Genomic DNA, 20,501 nt, shown 5'->3' with positions numbered 1-20,501 from the left:
AGGACATTTGGGCTGAGAAAATAAAATCTTGAAAATGGGGTGATTTGGTAACAACCTAATGCTCTGTGCTGCTACTGCATCCTTCCCATAAGGCTCACAATTTTTTTTTTACTGACAGTAACTCCTGCGTGCGATAGGAATTATCCCTGATCTACAGATGCCGAAACCGAGTCAGAGAGAGGCTAACAGACGCGGCATAATTGCTACACCGCATCCCTTGGAAAATATTCTTCCACCCGGCAAACAACCCAGGGTGTTGCACACAAACACACCAAACACGGCAGCAGCTTCTCTGCAGGGCATCCACGGTGGGTTTGAAGTCACGTGATAAATGGGGGTGCAGAATTTGGTTTGTCGGCATTAACAAAATGTGATTTGGAAACGCTTATTCATTTAAGAGATGAATTTGGTTTGTCGGCATTAAAATGCAATTTGGAAACGCTTATTAAGAGAATCCGCGAGTAATTTTAAAAGAAAAGCCGACTCGCAGAATCACGCGAGCAAACAAAAGATCTGTGCTCGCGGGTGCTGGATTGCTCCCTGCAGCATGTTTGCTATTGGGTCCAATCCAGTTTAAACGCCTGGAGCAACGGGGCTCCTAGGGCAAGGCAGCAGGTCCCCGAGCCTCTGCTTCAACTCTTCTAAATCCTTTCACTTTTTCGGACAATTGTATTGTTATGGTTTTTTTATTACGTTTCGTAAAGGGTAACTGATGTAGCGTTTCATTGCAGGCCGTCCTCGACTTAAGACGTGTCGAGCTCCAACGACCCGGCGGCATTTACAAGGTTTATAAATTGACGCCCGTTTCGACTTCCTGACCTGTTTCGACTCGATCCGACGCCACGCCACGAACACAGTGGCTGCGTCGCCCGTCTCCCTGCACAACGCCTGCCCCAACCGCCTCGGACACTTTCTTTAAGAAAGCGGCCGAGACTCCAGCCAACAACAAGCCCAACCCAGAGCCCTTCCAAACGTCCAAAGTCACCCCAAAGAAGTGCTTCCCAATCAATATGATTGCTATTTACAATATAAATGCACAAATGCCGCGTGCGCCGGAGGCTGGGGGACACGACGGGCACGTGCAAGGGTGCACTGCCACGCTCGGGGGGGCACGTGCCCCCCCGCCACGTCACCAATGAATGCAGCTGCATTACTCATCTAGCACCAATGCGGGGTGACTTGTGGCTACCTTTGGGAGCCACCCCCCGTGGACAGCATCTTTTCCTAGGGGACAATCGGTTGCGAGGGACCACACGTGGACCCCCAGCAAGGGGCAGCGTCCACACGGACTCGGCCCGGGCCAGGGGAGACGCTGCCGGAGCAGACTGCGCAGCCCTTGCAGACGCGCCGGACAGGAGCCGAGAAACAGCGAGTCAGACCTGGGCGGAGTGGCGCAGCGCGCCACGAAGGGCACGCCCGCGGCTTCGGCACGCACCGCGTAGTCATCGCGCCCACTGCGTCATCGCAGCGCGCCGGAAGCGCAGGGCACCCGGGGAGCCGAGCCGCAGGCCCGGGCCGCGATGCCGGCGGGGCGGGTGTTCCGGCGGCGCGCGGACTCCGAGGAGGACGAGGAGGACCAGCATGTCACCGAGGAGGTCCGGTGGGTGCGGGGCGAGAGGAGGAGGGGCCGTGTGAGCGGACTGTGGCACTGTCCTTGCGGGGGTGCGGGCGCCAGACCCGCGTTCAGCCGAGCTGGGGGTTTGCCGCCAGCGCCGGCCTAGAGCTGCTTGCCTCCGCGTCGGCCTCGCTCGCTGGGACTCGCAGTGACCCGGATAAGTGAACAGGACGATTGACTCGCGTGCTTTCCCGGCGTGTGCTCCCAATGTGATCGTTTCAGATTTGGCAACGCTGGAGCCGCCTGTGTACGTGCTGGCGCACACGCAGAGCCCCCCTGTGTGTGCGCCACGGCACGGGCGGCTGGTGCCACCGTAGTTGGGGGGGCACGTGCCCCCCCAGCGACTAGTTAGCGACTGGGGTCCCCCCTGCTGCCGATTCCCCGTGTCCGATCTCGCTGACCAAGGGCGGGGGTCCTCCGCAGCCAATCTCGCTGATTGCACCGACCGGGAGGTGGCCGCGGCACTTCATCCAGCGCTCCCGCTGCCCGCCCGGCGCTCGCACCTGCCTCCCCGCCTGTCACCGAAGCGGGGAGCGCGGCCTGTCAGGGGTGCACGTGCACCTCTGTGCACCCACTGTGCCACGGGCTGAGCTGTATCCCAACAGCGTGAGCTATTTTCCATTTTTCCTCTGGAAAAGAGTCAATGGTGCACAGCTGCAATTGTTTTACAGAGAAAAAGCTGAGGGTAGAAGCGATGAGGGGCCGCGCGGGGGTCAGGGAGAGTTCCGTGGAGTTACAGGAAATGATGTTTCTCCAAAAGGAACAAGGACTTTCAGTCTGTCCCTCCCTCCCGTATCCTGTAAAGCCCCCATCACAATCCTAGAAACTTTAGTATCAAAATAAATACAACTTGTAGTATGGCACACGACAGAGGAGTGTGAGGGCTACACAGGGCAATAACCCCCCCTTTTCCAATGCTTGACGTGAGAGTGGTCTGTGCGCTGGGGAGTGGGCGCAGAGGAGCCCCAACCAGCTCACAAAGGTAACGTTTTTCCTTCAGGCTGAAGCTCGAGGAAGCGAAGGAAGTGCAGAGCCTGAGGAGGCGGCCCAATGGGGTGAGGTGAGTGTCTCAGCAAACACACGCCAGCTCATGTTGGGTCAGAGACTTCCTTGTGGCTGTGAGTTGGCCTCCCTGTCGTCCGTACTCCCCGGCGCTGAAGGACGTCGCTGTGGCCCCAAGAACTGGGCCTGGGAGAGGAGAAGGCCTCTTGACGGTCCAAAGACCTGTAAAAGTTGGTACTGGGCACAGCTGCAGTCGTATGTAAACCATGTTCATGAATACTGGTTCCCTGTAGAGCTGCAGCCCAAAACCATGAAGAGTTTGGGCCTACTTTAAAACTGAAAGACCTTAAAGTTAGTTAACGATGGGTGCATCTACTTGAGATGCTTAATGCGCATTGGACTAATTCTACTGCGCATTATCGCATCATGGAAAAAGTGTGCTAATGCAGAGTAGATTTAGTTTAATGCACATTAACATCACAAAAAATGTTCATCTGGGCTAATGCACAGTAGAGCTGAAAATGGTGCATTAAGTTAGTACCTGTCATTAGAGGTACTAAACTTAATGCACCGTAATTATGGTGTGTTAATGAATGTGTGGATTTGCCCTCCCCCATGATTCTTCTGGTCAGATTTCTCTCTCAGAGTTGTGTCATATCACCATATGTTATGATGTGTGGATCAGTTTCTCATGTCTTAAACATCACTTTGTAACACGTGTAATAGATTATAAACAGGGAATTGGAAAACTAGTCTTTAAAATGAGTCTCACTTGCTATCATCCATGTGATCTAAGGAAGGAGGCTTGTTAGGTTATGCCAGGGTACTGAGAATCAAGGTTTGCTCTGTGTTGAATTCTGTTCCTCACGCTGACTCGCTTTGTGACCTTTTATGTCAGTTAATCATGCTTTGCCTCAGTTTTTCTGTGTGGAAAATGGGGCTCAGAGCTCCCTAAATTGGATGGATGATATATGTTTTAAATATTGAATATCAGCAAAACAGTTTGAGACCTTCAAGTAGATGTTGGAAAATACTAAAAAAAATTAATGTGGTATTTATAATGAATGATAATGCAAGAGCAGGGTTTTTTCACTCAGTGAATCTTAGTTTTCTTTTTTGTGTGCTTTGCTAGTGCTGTGGCCTTGCTTGTAGGGGAGAAAATGCAAGAAGAGACAACATTGGTGGTAAGTTGTGAATATTTCTGTTACCTTACTGCTGATAAATACCTGTGGGAAAGCATCTACTTTGTACAATAGATCGTTTGGAAAACTTAGTTTTGGGTAGCAACTGGCCATCATAAAAGGCTAGTAGGATATAGCAGCCTAATGGAGGGAATTTTAGGCATTTTTACCAGATGCTCAGAGAAGAGGGTTTTCCAGAAAGTAACTTTGGGGCTGGTATAGATTAAGGGACATATTTCATGCCTTTGAATTGTTTCTGCTTTTTGTAGGATGACCCTTTTAAGATAAAGACAGGTGGGATGGTGGACATGAAAAAGCTGAAAGAACGAGGGAAAGACAGGTGAGTGTCTGAGAAGTCTGAAATGACTCTTCCTTTAATGCTAGAGAGTTGGCAGCACGCAGGACTCTTTCAGTATTGAAGAAGGAAGGTGAAGTGCTTCAAGCATTGTGCTTTGAAGAATTTAAATGAAGTCGTTTGTCGGGTTGCTTATAGTCAGTGAATTATTTAGTAACGTAATATTCTTGTTAATATTTAGGATTAATGAAGAGGAAGATCTCAACCTGGGAACCTCTTTCTCAGCAGAAACCAACAGGAGGGACGAAGATGCTGACATGTAGGCATTTGCTGTGTTTATATGTAGTGATTCACCATGAGGAATGAAGTGCCTTAAGGCTATTTTTTTCCCAGGAACTAAGTGTTTGTAGAATATTTTCCCGATTTACCATGAAGTTTCTTCTTGGGTTTTTTCCCCACCCTGGGGAAACCAGCCTGAGGAGGAATTAACTTGTAATTAAAGTCAACACTTGCTGGCCAACCATGTGGTCCACTGGCAGTGTGTACATTATGTACTAGGAGGAACCATCCCTATCAATTGGGGGGAAACAGCCTTGACATTGTAGGAAGAAACTGATTATCTTTTGAACAAAGTAACTGTTCTGATTTCCAGTACCTCCTTCTGGCTGAGGAGGATTTATCTGCATCTTCTTCCCAGCCAGTGACATAGTGACACAGCTGTGGCCAGAGGTAATGGACAGGAGCATGAGTAATAAATGTAAGTTGCAGCTGTCTCTCTGATTGCTGTGGCACAGGATGAAGTACATTGAGACTGAGCTGAAGAAGCGGAAGGGAATTGTGGAAAGCGAGGAGCAGAAAGTGAAGCTGAAGAATGCCGAGGACTCCCTGTACGAGCTGCCTGAGAACATCCGCGTTTCCTCAGCCAAGAAGACTGAAGAGATGCTGTCCAATCAAATGCTGAGTGGCATTCCTGAAGTGGATCTGGGCATCGAGTATGTAGTTCATACTTCTATTACTGACAGCCTGAATTTCCCGGGTGATTGGTGCACATTGGTTGGTTAGGGCCCTGTGGGAGGATGCATGCAGAACGTCAGCGTGTGCTCTTTGGGCAAGGATATCCACTTCGTTCTTTTTTGTACCCTGCCTGGCACAGTGGAGTCCTGAGCTATGACTAGACCTCCTAGGCAGTACCATAACACAGCTACTGATGATCAGAGACTTTGGTTTCTGGGTACGTCATAGAGCACCTTCCCATAAGATTAATTTGTGCCCAGCACTATGACAGGTGGATAGAATGGTCCTCTTCTGAAAAAAATCAAGTCTCCACTGCTTTTTCTCTGCAGCGCAAAAATAAAAAACATCATCTCGACTGAGGAGGCCAAGGCGAGGCTGTTGGCAGAGCAGCAAAACAAGAAGAAAGACAGTGAAACCTCCTTTGTTCCTACAAATATGGCTGTGAACTATGTCCAGCACAACAGATGTGAGTGTTGTATCGCTCCGGCTTGATATTTCCCAACCATCAGTAAAAACGAGTAGAACCTATTACTCGTGGCTTAACTTTCTACACCCATGCTCCCAGTTGACTGGGCTCTATTTATTGCTTGCTAGATTTCCCCTGTTAAGTGACATATTGAATCTATGAAAAAAAATTCCTGATCTTACTGTGGCAGCAAAGGGTGGCTTATAGTCTATAGAGACCTGCTGTAGGTCACTAAGCTGACAGATTGGTGAGATGGAAGCCACCCAGGAGAAGAGAATTAATTTCTTAGTTGCTCTTATACCACGACCAACTGGTACTAAAAGAAATGTGAACTCCTGTTGTATTTAACCATATCCAGGCGGCTGATTTCTTTGGAGAAGAACCAGAAAAAATCTCAAGCTAGTAAAAGCTGCGGCATCTGGTCATGATGCGTTCAGCCAGCATCCACAGCAAGAAGTGATAGCACTGAACAGGATAACCATTCCTGCTTTCTGCTGTGTTTCTGCTGAAGGTTATTCATAAGAGAAAAGATGGGCATCTGTCTGAATAATACTACTCCATGTATACAGTAATTAATATTCTCCATTTGTTGTCTCCTTTCGTTTAGTTTATCATGAGGAGCTAAATGCACCTGTGAGAAGGAATAAAGAGGAACCAAAACCACGGCCACTGAGAGTGGGCGATACAGAGAGGCCAGAACCTGAGCGTAAGTGCCAAATAGAAAGCTTGGCCAATTTACTGCAGCTGCCCAGTTTGTTTATGGGTTTTGGATAGAAAAATGATCTTTTTCCTCTAGCCCTCAGTTTTGGGGCGTGGTGTCCTGAGCTGGTGGGGAAGTTGCATAGCATAGAGCGATTTGTACTTGATCTCCCCGAGGAGCGTAATGCCTCCATGAGGAAAGACATCTCTCCTGTGGTGTCCCCTTGTAGATGAAGGGATGTAGAAAATGTCACATTCACACAATAGCTCCCACATATTGTGGCTGGCTATACAAATACTAAGAATCTGTGCCTGGCAGATTTCTAAAGCTGAAGTAACAAGGGATGTTGGAAGTTGTGATTCACGTGCATTGGCAGTTGGAATATTAGGAGGTATTGGTCAGGTCTAAGGACCATATTTTCTTGCAGGAAAGCCATGAATAGCAAAGGTGCTATATGCTGTTTGGTCATAATATTTTAAAAAGGCAGTGTGAAAGGTGAAGGGAGAATATACTTCCCTGCACTCCCCTTTATTAATTGAAAAGTTTTTCCCTCTCCTTCAAAGGTTCTCCTCCAAATCGCAAGCGTCCACCCAACGAAAAAGCAACAGATGATTATCACTATGAGAAATTCAAGAAGATGAACAGGCGATATTAAGACCTGCTCTGCAGGGTACTGGGGACAGAACCTTTGGGTGGAGCTTTTATTTTTTGTAAGGACAAGATATTGTGTAAATAACTTCTGAAGCGGAAGGGGGCATTTCCTACAGATCTGATATATGCTACAAGACTTCTCTTGTAGTGCGCTTGTAGTGAATTAATCTGCACGGTCTTTGTGAACTCTCCTGTCAGTGGTAACTTGTATAAAATGTATTTTCAGTTATAAAACTTCCTTTGTAAATACATTAGCTTCCTGTTGGCATTTTTAAAATATGAAATCAAGTTTGTCTATGGATCTTACTTCTTATAAAAGAACTTATAAAGGCAAGAGTGCTCTCAACTCATAAACATATAGGGAAGGTCTAAGGCTGGTTTGCCCAAGTGATGTCACAAAGTAACTACATAAATAGAGACCTCTTGTTAGTTCCTGTGGCTATAAAACATATAGAGCATGCGTAAATCTGAGACGATAACGCAGGAATTTGTTCAGTATGACAGGGGTGTTTGTTTTCCCTCCCTCTTGGGAGTAGGTGCCACATATAATCTCAACATTTGTCTCTGAGCAGCAGTTGCGGCATGGTCAGGTCCCTTATCTCTTCTGCAGGAAAATATAGTAGTACCTGAGCAGTGAATATTTGAATCTTTAAATGGTGCCTATGGGGGTGTGTGTGTGTGTGTGTCTACTCTCTCTGCATTCATTTCTATAGCTAGGAATCTCTCTGGTTGCTAACAAAGAGAAAAAATGATCAGATTATAACTGGGTTTGTGTTTTGTTTGCTTTGTTGGGGGAGGGGGGTAATCTCTTTAACACTAGAAGTCTCCTGGGATAGTCAGAATCCAGAATTACAGATTAAAACAACAAAAAGTAAGCAAAGAGCAGGCTCTGTTTGCTGCTGTAACATTTGAGGGAAAAGAATTTGAACCTAAAAAACCCGAATGTATTTTAACTTGTCATTAGTGACATCACCTTTTTTTATTTCTAGTATGTAGAAGTCTTTGCTTGGTGCTGCTTGTGGTGAAGTCCTGTATGTAAAGCAAGCTGAAAATAATGTAAGGAGTGCAGGTGGAAGGAATGGCGGAGGCGGCAGAGCCTGTTCTGTTTACACAGGAGCGGCAGCGCTGCTGTGGGAGCGCCTCTGAGACCAAACAGTTCCCACCCCCTGCCTTGGCTCGGATACAGGTGCTCGCAGTGCACTTCTCACAGTTTACATCCATCCCATTTTCCTGTCGGGCTGCTGCGAGCACTGCAACCCACTGAATTCCCTGTACTCCGTGAAGTCAGATTTCTGGACCCAAATATAAAGCAGTGAAAGTCAGAGCCTGGGGCTCGCGTGTGTGGCAGGCTACCGCGTAGCGCACGACCATTTCTTTCCAGCAAATGAAACTCTCTGTCGCCACGGGCTCTCTGGGCCAGGCTATCCGCCCTGCCTGATGCTAGCGGAGCAGCTGCAGCCTAGCGCCTGGATGCGCGCAAGTGTTTTGTGCCTGCACCAGGCACTATGATTTGGCAGTGGAGTGGGCCACTCCTGCTCCCTTCAAAATGTGGAGGATGCTATTCTATACAGCCAGTGCTACTTCAGCTGGCCTAGAGAGGGGGCAGAGCCGCCAGGCAGCGCGCCCTCAGGTGCAGCTCATCGCACTTCCCACGTGGCACTAAGGCCCACGTGACGCCCCTAGCACCACGCAGGCGCGCATTGGTCATGTGACCCCCCATTCCAAGATGGCGGCCGCCTGCTCCGAAGTGCGGTGGGGGTGCCGGAAGTGGCCGGTGCGGAAGCGAAAGCGGGGACGCGGCGGCCAGAGTCCGCGGCGCGGTTGCGGGCATGAAGCTGCGGAGCGCGGCGGGGGCCGCCCTGGGCCTGGCGCTGCTGCTGAGCCCCGTGCGCGCCCTGGAGCCCGTCAGCATGGGGCTGGCGCTGGCCGGGACCGCGGCAATCGCGGGCTACGTCTTTTACCGGCCCCTCCACTGCCGCTTCGGCGAGTGCTGCGGGCGGCGCCCGGGCGGGGACGTTGAGACAGGTGCGCGGGGCGGCCCTGGGAGAGGCGCCGGGCTCTGTAGAGCGAGGCTGGAGCCGGGGGGATTTGAGGGTGGCTGGAGCCCCCCCAGCCTCCCCTCGCGTCGCCCCTGCTTGGGACGCTGTGCTCTGCCGCCTTTCGCTCCAGCCCTGTGCTGGCTGCACGCCCCCCGCCTGCACCACAGCAAGACTCCCAAGCAGTGGTGGGCTGCAGCCTCCCCAAAATTCCCCGCAGCCCCCCTCCCCGTGCTGCCACCTGCCCCAAGCACAGCCCTGGCCCAGCCCCTGGTCTTCAGCCCACCTGTGCACAAGTGTGGGAGGCGTGTGCCGCCCCCAGGGGTGCATGCACGGCAGGGAGCTGCCCACCGCCCCGCGCCCCCTGGACGATTCGCCTGTGGCTCCATCCCACTTCCAGCCCTGGGGTCGCATCTGCTGCCTTGGTTGGGCAGCCCCTGTCCCACTCCCTCCCTCACCACGGGGGCCTCCCTCTGCCACCCCCACAGTTTTACTGGCTGGACTCTGCTGTCCAAGCTGTCGGTCCTGTAAAAGGACTGTCGGACAACGTGGCTGGTGCTGCACCCCTATTAGTAACAACTTACACAAGGTAAAGAGTTAGGATGCCATCAAAAGTGTACGCTTACCAATAAAATGTAAAATAATATTACATATCAAGTGCATAGCCCTGAAGAAAGACCTGAGATTAGGCTGGGATTATGGGCAAAATCCTTTTTGGTTCATCCCAACCATGTGATGCTTCTGAATAAGCCTGAGCAGGGCGCTGCTCATCTCAAAGCGCCAACCTCTTTCTCCTCCTTCCCCTGCTGCGCTGCTCTGGGCAGCAGGTTGCACATGGTACAGCAGTGGTTGTGGGGACATGTGCTGAGCACCACGTGCCCAGCCAGATGCATGGGGAGCTAGAGCTGCAGCCTGGCGCCTCCCCCAGTGTGCGGGGCTTCATCTTCTGGCTGCTTTCCAGCCACTTGGCCACCCAACATGATGAGTAAGCACTAGTGGGAGGCTGAATGGAAGGAAGGCAGCCCCACTGGGAAGCTGTGTGCACTAGCTAGGGCCAAGGCCCCAGCAATGTAGTTAGTGGGTGTAGGTGGCAGCAACCAGGGCTCAACCCCATGCTGAGCATCTTGAGGGCAGTTATGGGGGGTGTGGGGAGGGGGAAGCCTTGGGAGGAGCACACCTGCCCTGCCCTGCCCTGCCCTGCGAGGCTGTTGCATACACCCCCCTGCCTTGCCCCCCTCTTCCTTTCTCCCCCCACCCCAGCTGTCTCCCAGGACCTAGCCCATGGGTAGCTTGCTGCACCCCACCCCCGCAATATACAAGAGTAAGATTATTTTGAGCTGTTATGCAGTCACTTTATACACTATGCAAAAACAAATCAGGACAATATTTTTTTTAAATTAAATTTAAAATATGCTACATTAGTTGTTTGATTTTTTTTTTTAGCATATTACAGCAAAAGCTGTGTTAACCGGCACTTTATTAGCCGGAAAACTCTATTAACTGGCATCCGAAGGACATGGCAAAAGCAAAACCGGAAGTACCACTTCCGGGGGCCTTCCCGTTTCATTGCTGCGAGCCAAGTTTTTCTTTGCCTCTTCTTTGGCCCATGGCCCAGGGCAAAGCAGCCTGCGCGGGGCCCTCCTCCCTGGCCCACTGACACCGGGGAGTGTACCAGATGGTGCACATTTGATTAACCAGCATCCCCCATCCCGGAGAATGCTGGATAACAGAACTTTTACTGTATTTGTTTTTCTCAGTCATTTGTTAAAGTGGTATCTTCTGAAAGATTTTGTATGTGCAGTCCTTGACAGCTCACCGAAACTCATGAAGTGGCCCACTAGGTGAAATAATTGAACCTATGAATTGCCCATTCCTGGTATGGACTCTGGCACCCCGCTATCCCACCGTTGCCAAAGGCAGTGTGTGTATCAGTCCCAAGCCGTAGGCTTTAGTAAAGCGGGGAGGGGGTGTAGGTTTCGTTGCTTTCTGGGCAGTGCCACCCCTAGAATCAGCCCATCCCACATGCAGGTTTAGTCTCCCCAGGCCACATCTCTGCGTTAGGGAGGAAAGTTGCTTCTGTTCCAGCCAGCCCAGCCCTTTGACCCCTTGCCTTGAAGGGGTAAAGCCAGGTGTCCTCAGGTCTGCTTTAGGAAAGGGCTTTCTCTTCCCAAGTTCTGACTTTAAACCTGCTGTCTCCTTTTTTTGTGTTCCCTGGCTGATGTTTTCATCACAGCCCTGCAGAAGGATTTCCAGAAGAGGCTGTTCGGCCAGCACCTCGTGCAGAAGGTGGTTGTGAAAGCAGTGACCAGCTTCCTGAACAATGCAAACCCCAAAAAGCCTCTCACCCTCTCGTTGCATGGCTGCACAGGCACAGGCAAGAACTACGTCAGTAAAATCATAGCAGAGAACATTTACAAGGCAGGCTTGAACAGCAAATACGTCCATCTGTTTGTGTCCACTTTGCATTTTCCACACAACAGTAAAATTGAGCAATATATGGTAAGGGCACGTTGTGGAGTGAGTCACACTTAAGGATTGATTGTGAGGGATAGCCCTTTTGTCTTTTCTGAAGGGTTTAGAAGACAACTTTGTATTTTTACATGCCCGAAAGTGCGAGACCTTTCATTTTCACTGTTGTATAAGAAGATAGATTGAAACTCTGTTGGAGATAGCAGAAAACATGCACAAATAACAGCTACAGGGCATGACCAAAGCTTGGAAGTGGAGACTGGGATTTATTTCTCAACTGTAAGATAGGGGTAGCATCTCACAAGGAATGTTGGGGCTAGATGTACAAGATCATGAAGTGCTCAGGGGATCCAGTAATGGGGTCATAAAACTACCTGAGAGGGACAGTTCGTGTGCAAGGGTCACAAAAATGGCAGGTCTTTGAGTTCTTGTCCTGACTTTGGCATTGACCTTTTTTTGGACAAGTCACCCTCCTCTCTTTCTGTGAACTCTGGATGATGCTTTCCCATCTGTGAGTTATTTGATTAAATATTTATATTATATTCTGAATGCCTAGACACTCACTGAAAATATTTCAAAGTGTTATGATCTCAAAAAGCATATTTATTTTGAAGTCTCAGAGGCACAGATGGGCTGGCAGGCCATTTACAGAGCTAGAAGTCTACTTGCCTCGGACATGTTGTCTTGTAAGGCTTGTTCGCCCTGGCAGCCCTTCCAATATGCTTCTTTGGCTTTTAAGTCAACAAACCTCTCGTGAAATATATCACCATGGCCAGTGCTAGAAACTGAAGCTCATTTTAACCGTGGCAACAACCGGGCAGGCTCTTGGCATTGCCTCACCTACATGCTCGGACGAAGTGAATAGCAGACCTCCAAATTATGAGCCACTACGTTTTTTGAGCCCCTTACCTGGCTATTAAATCAGCCTGTCTTTAAGCAGTGAAAGCAAAAAATGCATTTAATAGTGGTAGATCCTTATACGATAAAAGAAAACACTTGAATAAGGTTAGCCACTTTCCTGAACAAAACCACGTTTTCAAATGTTTTAAATTCCCTCCAATTCACTCGTGTTAGTGGTTAAAAGATAGGACCAGAAATCATGAATTCTAGATTTTGTTCCTATCTGAGGCTGTATAGGAAGGTAGAGTCCTATCTAAGACTAGCATAGCTAAGAATAGAGCTTCTTGTTGACTACATTTGAGCTAATAAGCGGATGTCCGGTACTCTGAGTACAAAGGAAGGAGTGTGCTGCCTAAATGCCAGGTGCCACCCAAAGGAAGTAGTGTACTGTGTAGGGCGTTACATGGTCTTATTAGATCTCCAGTTCTTATTAATTCTCATTTTTTGGCTCAGATACTGTTTTGTACGCCGTTATGGGTAGCTTTTGCGCGGAGTGGATCTAGGCATGTTTCGTCAGGCACCCTGAGCTGACCACTTTTACTTTTGCTGCTGGGTTTAGCTAAGGACCCACTGTTCAGGGTCCTCACCTCTGCAGCAGCTGAGTTAAGTCCATAGCATCACCACCCTGGGCTTGCAAGAGGTGCAAAAGAAAGAGAGTTAAATAGCTGCTACTAGCTTTTTGCTGGTTTCATGCCTCCGGCTTGCTAGGCTACTCTCAGGTTTCAGTTGCCCTACAGCCTCTTATATTTCAGGGGCTTTGCAGGCCTGCAGGGCTTGTGCAAACAAATAGACACACAAACAAGGAAGAGAACCTCTCTATGGCTGCTAGACCTCAGCTAACCCCAGGCTCCAGGCAGCCTTGCTCTACCAGAGGCTGCTTTCAGCATCTTTTATTTTCTCTCCTGCTGGTTCATGTGGCTGGCTCCCCCTCATTCTTCACACCTGGGTTAGCTCTCTTGCTTGGGAGGCTTACTGGGTCCTCAGCCTCTGGCGAGTCCCTCCAGGTCTGGGGTGGGTGTGGGGGAATGCTTTCAGGGTGTGGGGGTGTTCAGGCTCCTCCACACCTGTAGGAACGGCCTGGCCCTATTACATATCCTTTTTTCTGATGCTTGCACAATGTCTTTTCCTAAGAGCAGATTATTTCTGCCGACTCACTTTCTAAGGTCTCAAGGTTAATTTTAAGAACTCTTAGGCAAATCTGTTGTGGTTTTATTTCATCATTATTTGTTGCTCTGAAGCAGATTTCAGTGAAGAAATCCATGCTTTGCTAGGTGCCAATTTTATGATCTTTTATAGAAAATAAAGGATCTAAAGTCCTTGCACTTTCTGCATCTTCAGCATCATCTTGTATACAAGGATGTAAGCTCCATGTACTTTTGTGCACCTTAGGAGGACCTGCAGACCTGGATTCAGGGAAATGTGAGTGAATGTGCCCAGTCAATGTTCATATTTGATGAAGTGGATAAAATGCCTCCAGGACTCATAGATTCCATTCAACCATTCTTAGATTATTACGAGAAGCTTGATGGCGTGTCTTATCAAGAAGCCATCTTCATCTTTCTCAGGTAAGGAATGGCCTTGAATTGGTTACAGTGCTAAGCCTGAGGGCCCTGTGAAGCAGCATCCAGCTCATGACCTTTTTCTCCTTTACACAGCAATGCAGGGGCAGAAAAGATAACAGAAGTGGCACTGGATTACTGGAAAAGTGGAAAGAAAAGGGAAGACATAAGCCTCAAAGAACTGAATGATGTGGTGTCTCAGTCTGTTTTCAATAATAAGAATAGTGAGTGCAATTGATGACCGTGGGTTTGTAAATCCCTCTTTGGATTGGTGGTTCTGCATCTCTGTCTGGTATTGCATTGGTTTTCTGTCTTTCTGCTTTGGAGAATACTTGTGAATCAAATACTTCTCTTGGGGTGGTCCTCAGTGGGATTTGTAGGTTTCCCCATGAAGCTTCGTTGTTTCACGTGCTTTGAATCTTCAGGAAATTACTTGCGTCTTTTTGGCAGAATGCTCTCCAGTGCATGTGCTGCCCATAGCATCGAGCTGTTGTCGTAGAAAATTAGAGTAGGGACCTCAGGACGTCATTTAGTCCAACCCTCTGCTCCAAGCAGGACTGTCCCCAACTAGATCATCCCAGCCAGGGCTTTGTCTACCCAGGCCTTAAAAACCTCCGAGGATGGAGATTCCACCGCCTCTCTGGGTAACCCGTTCCAGTCCTTTATTGCTATCCTACTGAGGCTGTTCCCAATATGCAACCTCAACTTCCCTTGCTGCAACTTGAGCCCATTGCTCCTTTTTCTGCCACCACTGAGAACAGCCCGGCTCCATCCTCTTTTGAACCCCACTTCAAGGAGTTGAAGGCTGCTATCAAATCCCCTCTGTCTTCTCTTCTGCAAACTAAATAAACCCAGTTCCCTCAGCCTCTTCTCCGAAGTCATGTACCCCAGTCCCCTAACCATTTCCGTTGCTTTACACTGGACTCTATCCAACTTGTCCACACCCTTTCTATAGTGGGGGGCCCAAAACTGGACACAGTACTCCAGATGTGGCCTCACCAGTGCTGAATAGGAAGTGATTCTTCCCCTCTTCAATCTGCAGGCAACACCTCTACTAATGCAGCCCAGTATGCTGTTATCCTTCTTCACAAGAAGGGCACACAATTGGCTTATATCCAGCTTACTGTCCCCTGTGACAAGTGAGAACTCCCCGACCAGAGTACTGGCCACCCACCTGGCTTTGGGCAACGATGCCTGCCTGCCATGCCTTGGTTGTAAATAATTGAGTTGTTAATTAGGCAGGAGGCTACCCTTGATTGCCCTGTTGACAAGGGCCAAACGTACGCACTCAGACCACCCCTATGTGTCCCATGCCTCGCAGGTGTTGCCAGCAGCTGTGCTAAGCTCCAGCCTGAGGCCGGGCCCAACTCGTCACAGCATTGATTCTCAGTCACTCTGCCCTGCTAGGGCCACACTTATACCACCTCCCTCTCAGAGGCCTTTCACTCTCCACTGGCTCTCACCCGGCATCTTTCATTCTGCTCTTCCTGGGCCTCACTTGTACCACCCCTTCTCTCGCAGGGATCACAGCCACTCTGTCCTCACCCAGAGGGTCCTCAGACTTGCTACTCTTCACTCCCTGACCAGCAAGCGCACAGCCTTTCGGGCATCTCCCACTATCCTCATGTGAGCAAGCGCCGGGCAGTTTACCACGTGCTGTGCCAGCTCTGCCCCATCACATTTCTGGGTAACTCCCCCATCAAGGGCCTCTCCGCCAAGGGGCTGGTGGCTTGCCCATTTTCCTCGCAGCTCCTCTGCCACCCTCCAACTGGCCTCTGGCCCCCAAAGGCTTACCTGGACCTAACTCAGGCCCCCCCATGCTAGCAGGGCCTCCGCTCAAGCCCCCGCTCACAGGCCCCAACTCATGCCCCTCACTCACAGGGCTTCACAGCTGCCACCCCCGTGCAGCCCTTCAGGTGCCCTTCTGCAACAGCACCTCCACTGAGGCATCTACTCTGCCCTGTGCCCTGGGGTCGAACACCCCCCGTGGACTCAGGTGCCACTCATCGATGTGCCTGGCCCACAGCTTGCCCCCTCTCTCAGGGACTGAACTGCTCTTCTTACAGGGTCTTCCATCCCTTCAGGCTCAGGTGCTTCTCAAAGCAAACCTGGCCTCCACTACTCCCCTTCAGGATCTTGCATCCCAATGAGCACAGGTGTCCCCTATGGATGTCCCTGGCCCCACTACTCTCTGATGTTATCACTGTGATCCACCGAGTGGTGGAGGGGCAGGGCTTTAGGTGCCCCAACCCACCATACACCAGGGAGGTCCTTGATCCTGGAATTTGCTGGCCCTGCCCTGCCACAGGCAGGACCACCAAGCCTCCCTAGCTCAGGAGGGTGCGGTTTTAGGTCATGCCCAGGACCACTAAGGCCTCCTTCTTCCCCATAGCCTCACCCTTACCTCCAAGCTGTTCTCAGAGCAGCAGCTCTTCCAGGAGACATCACTTCCTCCATATCTGACAGCAGAGTACTGCCCCCAGCCCTGCTGGCGTGGTACTTAAAAGGCTGCTCATCAGGGCTGGGCTGCACCTGCCTGCTGTCTGATCCAGGTCTTAAGGTGGCAGAGCCCTTACAATGTTTAACAGGGAAGGCTTTTCCCTGCTGCTCCCCAAAACAGGCTCCCCCAGAGCCTGTGACAGCCCTAAAGTGGCGAGCACCCCACTGGTGCTCTGCCACATCCACTGTAACCCCCAGGTCCTTTTCTGCAGAGCTGCTGCTTAGCCAATCAGTCCCAGCCCATACTGGTGCATGGGATTGTTCCATTATGGGTGCAGGAACAATCCTTGTCCTTATTGAATCTCAAGAGATTTCGTTTGGTCCAAACCTCCAATTTGTTGAGGTGTCTCTGAATCTTAGCCCTACCTTCCAGTGTATCTACTACTCCCCCCAGCTTGGTGTCATCCATGAACTTGCTGAGGGTGCACTCCATCCCATCTTCCAGGTCACTGATGCAGATATTGAACAAAACTGGCCCCAGGACCGACCCCTGGGGCACTCCACTTGATGTCGGCTGTCAACTAAACTTTGAGCTATTGATTGCTACCCTCTGAGCTCAATAATCCAGCCAATTTTCTATCTGCCTTACAGTCCATTCATCCAACCTGTGCTTTCTTAATTTGCTTGAGAGAATATTGTGGGAGACCGTATCAAATGCCTTGCTAAAGTCAAGGTATATCGTGCCCACTGCTCTCCCTGCATCCATAGAGCTAGTCATCTCATTATAGACGGCAATCAGGTTGGTCAGGCATGACTTGCCCTTCGTAAATCCATGCTGACTGTTCCTAATCACCTTCTCTTCCAAGTGCTTAGAAATGGATTACTTGCAGATCTGCTCCATGATTTTTCTAGGGATTGAGGTGAGACAGATGGGTCTCTACTTCCCTGGATCTTCCTTCTTCCTTTTCTTAAAGATGGGCACTATATTTGCTCTTTTCCAATTGTCTGGGACCTTCCCCAATCAACAGGAGTTTTCAAAGATAATGGCCAGTGACCCTGCAATCACCCTTCCTCAGGACCATTGGGTGTGCCCTGTGTAGCCCCATGGACTTGTACACATCCAGCTTTTCTAAATAGTCCCTAACCTGTTCTTTTGCCATTGTTGGCTGCTCATCTTCTCCTCAAACTGTGCTGCCAGGTACAGTAGTCTGGGAGCTGAACCTGCCTGTGAAGACTAAGGTGAAAAAGGATTGAGCGCTCCAGCCATTTCTACACCCTCTGTCATTAAGTTGCCTCCCCCATTTAGTAATGAACCCATACTTTCCCTGATCTTCCTCTTGTTGCTGACATACTTGTCAAACCCCTTCTTTTTATCCTTCACGTCCCTTGCTAGATGCAACTCCAGTTGTGCTTTGGCCTTCCTGATTTCATCCCTGCATGCCTGAGCAATGCTTTTATGCTCCTCCATAGTTATTTGTCCAAGTTTCCACTTTTTGTAAGCTTTCTTTTTGTGTTTTAGCTCACTGGAATTCCCTGCTAAGCCAAGCTGTTCTGCCATTCTTGCTAGTCTTCCTGCGCATTGGGATGGTTTGTTCCTGCACCCTCAGTAACATTTGCTCTGCACCTTCACAACATGATGACTAGCTCTGCTTAGTGAAATGTTATGTCCCAGCTTTCTTCCTCTTTACAAATGAGGTAGATGCCTCAGGTATCTAAGCTTGTGCTTTCTTCTATTTTTTTTGCAGGTGGCTTTTGGCACAGCAGCCTGATAGACAGAAACCTCATTGATTTCTTTGTCCCCTTCCTACCTCTGGAGTATGAACATGTGAAAATGTGTGTCAGGGTGGAAATGGAAACACGTGGTTACCCTGTGGATGAAGACATTGTAAGCAGAGTAGCTGATGAAATGACCTACTTCCCCGAGGAGGAAAAATTGTATTCTCGAAAAGGATGCAAAACTATACCCAACGCTGATTTTGATTAGGAATAGTAATGTTTTATGATGCTGCAATCTGCAAAGCAGCAAATGAACTTAAGAAGCTCGGGGAAAACCAAAACTTTTTATTATTTTTCAAGCACTTTTTCTTTTTTTTTTTTAGAAAAGAGAGCAATACCATTTTTAATTGTCTGTCTGATTTAAATAAGTGGCAATCACTTTCATTTTTATCCAGGGGAAACTTTCAGTAGCTACAGCTCCTAAAAAGACTTTGTGCAAGAATCCACAAAGAGGGAAGAATTGTACTTTAAATAAGAATTAATAAGAAACAGAGCTCTATTACGACCATGTAATGCCTTATACTATACATTACTTCCTTTGGGTAACACCTTGCATTTAGGGAGCACACTTCTTCCTTTGTCTTCAGTTTGCCATACATTCATTTATTAGCTCAAATGTAGTCAACAATAAGCTCTGTTCCTGGCTCTGTGCCACTGAGTGACTGCAGAGCCTTAGACTTCAGGCCTGTGCTGTTCAGTTAGGAAAGACGTGTCTATGGAGAAGTTGCCCCTTATGGATCATTGTTTAACGTGATTATTCTCAGACCGGGTGTTGATTGTTAGTTGTGCAGTAGAACCCTGGTACACGTGCTATGCCAGTTTTCACCACGTTGTTATTTGATGTGGAAATGATCTCGGTATTGTATGGCACTTTTTAAACAGAACTCTTATGTCTTCAGGACCCTTCCTCGGTGTTGTAGTTGGGAATATCATCAGACCTGCTTTGAATGGTGAATACATTGGGGGGGGAGGGGGGGGGCAGTTTCCTTAGACTACAAACATTTTTGGTGCATTCAGCTCTGTTGGAACCAATAGGTGAGAGAACCTGGTATAAGACGTCCGGTCCTTATCACCTGGTTTTATGCAGTGCCATTATGAGCAAATCCTTTGGTGCCAAACAGCGTTAGCAGTGTGAGGCATCCAGCTTGCTAGGGGAGTATTTTTCAACAATGCTGAGAAAAAAACCATACCCTAAAGCAAAATCCGTGACAGTGTCCCTGCAATGGAGGAGGTAGCCTGTACTTTTAGCTTTTTGATATGTGAAGTTGGATACGCAGTTTGTTCTCATGCTGGTGTTTCTCCTGCCTTGTGGGATCAATGTAAAAGGTTGTTGGGTAAAATCCATTGAGGCTTCTTGTTCAGATAGTTGGTTTCAGTCACAGGCACTGGGAACTGACCGCACATCTTAAGTCTTCTTTATTGTGTGGTTGGCATAAGGGACAGTTTGCTTTACTCACCAACTTTTATAAATCGATCCTGTTTAGTATGTTTGTGATCTATCCTTGCTTTTCCCCCCAAACATGAGGCAGAGCTATTAAGGAACAGATGAAGATAAAACACTACCTTGAAAAAGAATTATGTACTGTAAGGATTCAGCTAAAGTTATTATATGTGCCAGTCATATTTATACGTCGAAACACTACTGACATTTTTTACTCTGATTTCTAAATAAGATTTGTATTTTGTCAATAAAAGTTTTTAATCAAAAAATGCTTATCGGCTACCTTTCCAGTATGTGTGGATATGCATCGTGGACTGACTTAATGCTTCATTCTAGGCAAGTTTCCTGCCTAATAAGGACAGCTTACTTTTGCTGCTTTCTGCTCGAAACATAATTGTGCCTGGATACGAATCTCTGGTTTCAGGGATACTCAGGGGGTTGGTGCTGGAGATGGACCCCGCTTTTTTCTCATCGCTGAAAATAACTGTTGAGAGCCTAAGACTGCACGGATTTTTAAATTGGACCCAAATTAGTTTTGCAGAAGAAGTGTATTTTGGAGGAAGAAAACGGAGCAGCGAGACTTGTGCTTTTCCAGTGTGTTCTCGTTGGAGGCGGGTAACTCGCGAGCTTCGATCCGGTTGTTCTCGGAGCCGGCTCGAACGAACGACGGGACCGGCCACAACGCGGCTGTGCTGGCTGCCGCTTCTCTGTGGCTGCGGGGAGTCACCTCTGCACCCTGCATTTTGTTTGCTTGGACTTATTGCGGGGGGTGGGGGGGGTATTCCCAACTACTGGCCTTATTTCTGGTGCGCTGCCTTGAGATAACACGGGTTGGGTCGTGCCTGGCTCCCTGTGCAGGGGTGGTGTGTGTGCAGGCACAACGACTGCACGTGCAGGAGGGTGCGGGGGTCACGTGACCGCCCCGCCCGTTCCAAAATGGCCGCGCGCGCGCCCTGC

General features: G+C 49.0%; 2 protein-coding genes across 2 annotated transcripts; both read left to right on the top strand.

Annotated features, from left to right (window-relative positions):
• Window positions 1–1,459: 1,459 nt before the first annotated feature.
• Window positions 1,460–7,173, top strand: C12H9orf78 (chromosome 12 C9orf78 homolog). Its single transcript, XM_006272284.4, has 9 exons — window positions 1,460–1,600; window positions 2,616–2,675; window positions 3,750–3,801; window positions 4,068–4,138; window positions 4,335–4,412; window positions 4,888–5,085; window positions 5,437–5,573; window positions 6,181–6,279; window positions 6,837–7,173. Exons 1-9 carry the CDS (start codon window positions 1,521–1,523, stop codon window positions 6,926–6,928), a joined length of 867 nt encoding a protein of 288 aa, XP_006272346.1. The 5' UTR covers window positions 1,460–1,520; the 3' UTR covers window positions 6,929–7,173.
• Window positions 7,174–8,578: 1,405 nt separating this feature from the next.
• LOC106737507 (torsin-1A) lies at window positions 8,579–19,815 on the top strand. Its single transcript, XM_014610594.3, has 5 exons — window positions 8,579–8,949; window positions 11,194–11,459; window positions 13,719–13,894; window positions 13,985–14,112; window positions 18,073–19,815. The coding sequence occupies exons 1-5, from the start codon at window positions 8,754–8,756 to the stop codon at window positions 18,309–18,311; spliced, it is 1,005 nt and encodes a 334-aa protein (XP_014466080.2). The 5' UTR covers window positions 8,579–8,753; the 3' UTR covers window positions 18,312–19,815.
• The last annotated feature ends 686 nt before the right edge of the window (window positions 19,816–20,501 follow it).

Source organism: Alligator mississippiensis, chromosome 12, assembly GCF_030867095.1.
Source record: "Alligator mississippiensis isolate rAllMis1 chromosome 12, rAllMis1, whole genome shotgun sequence".
NCBI lineage: Eukaryota > Metazoa > Chordata > Crocodylia > Alligatoridae > Alligator > Alligator mississippiensis.
The sequence above is the reverse complement of the archived record's forward strand: the minus strand, read 5'-3'. Positions and strand labels throughout refer to the sequence as shown.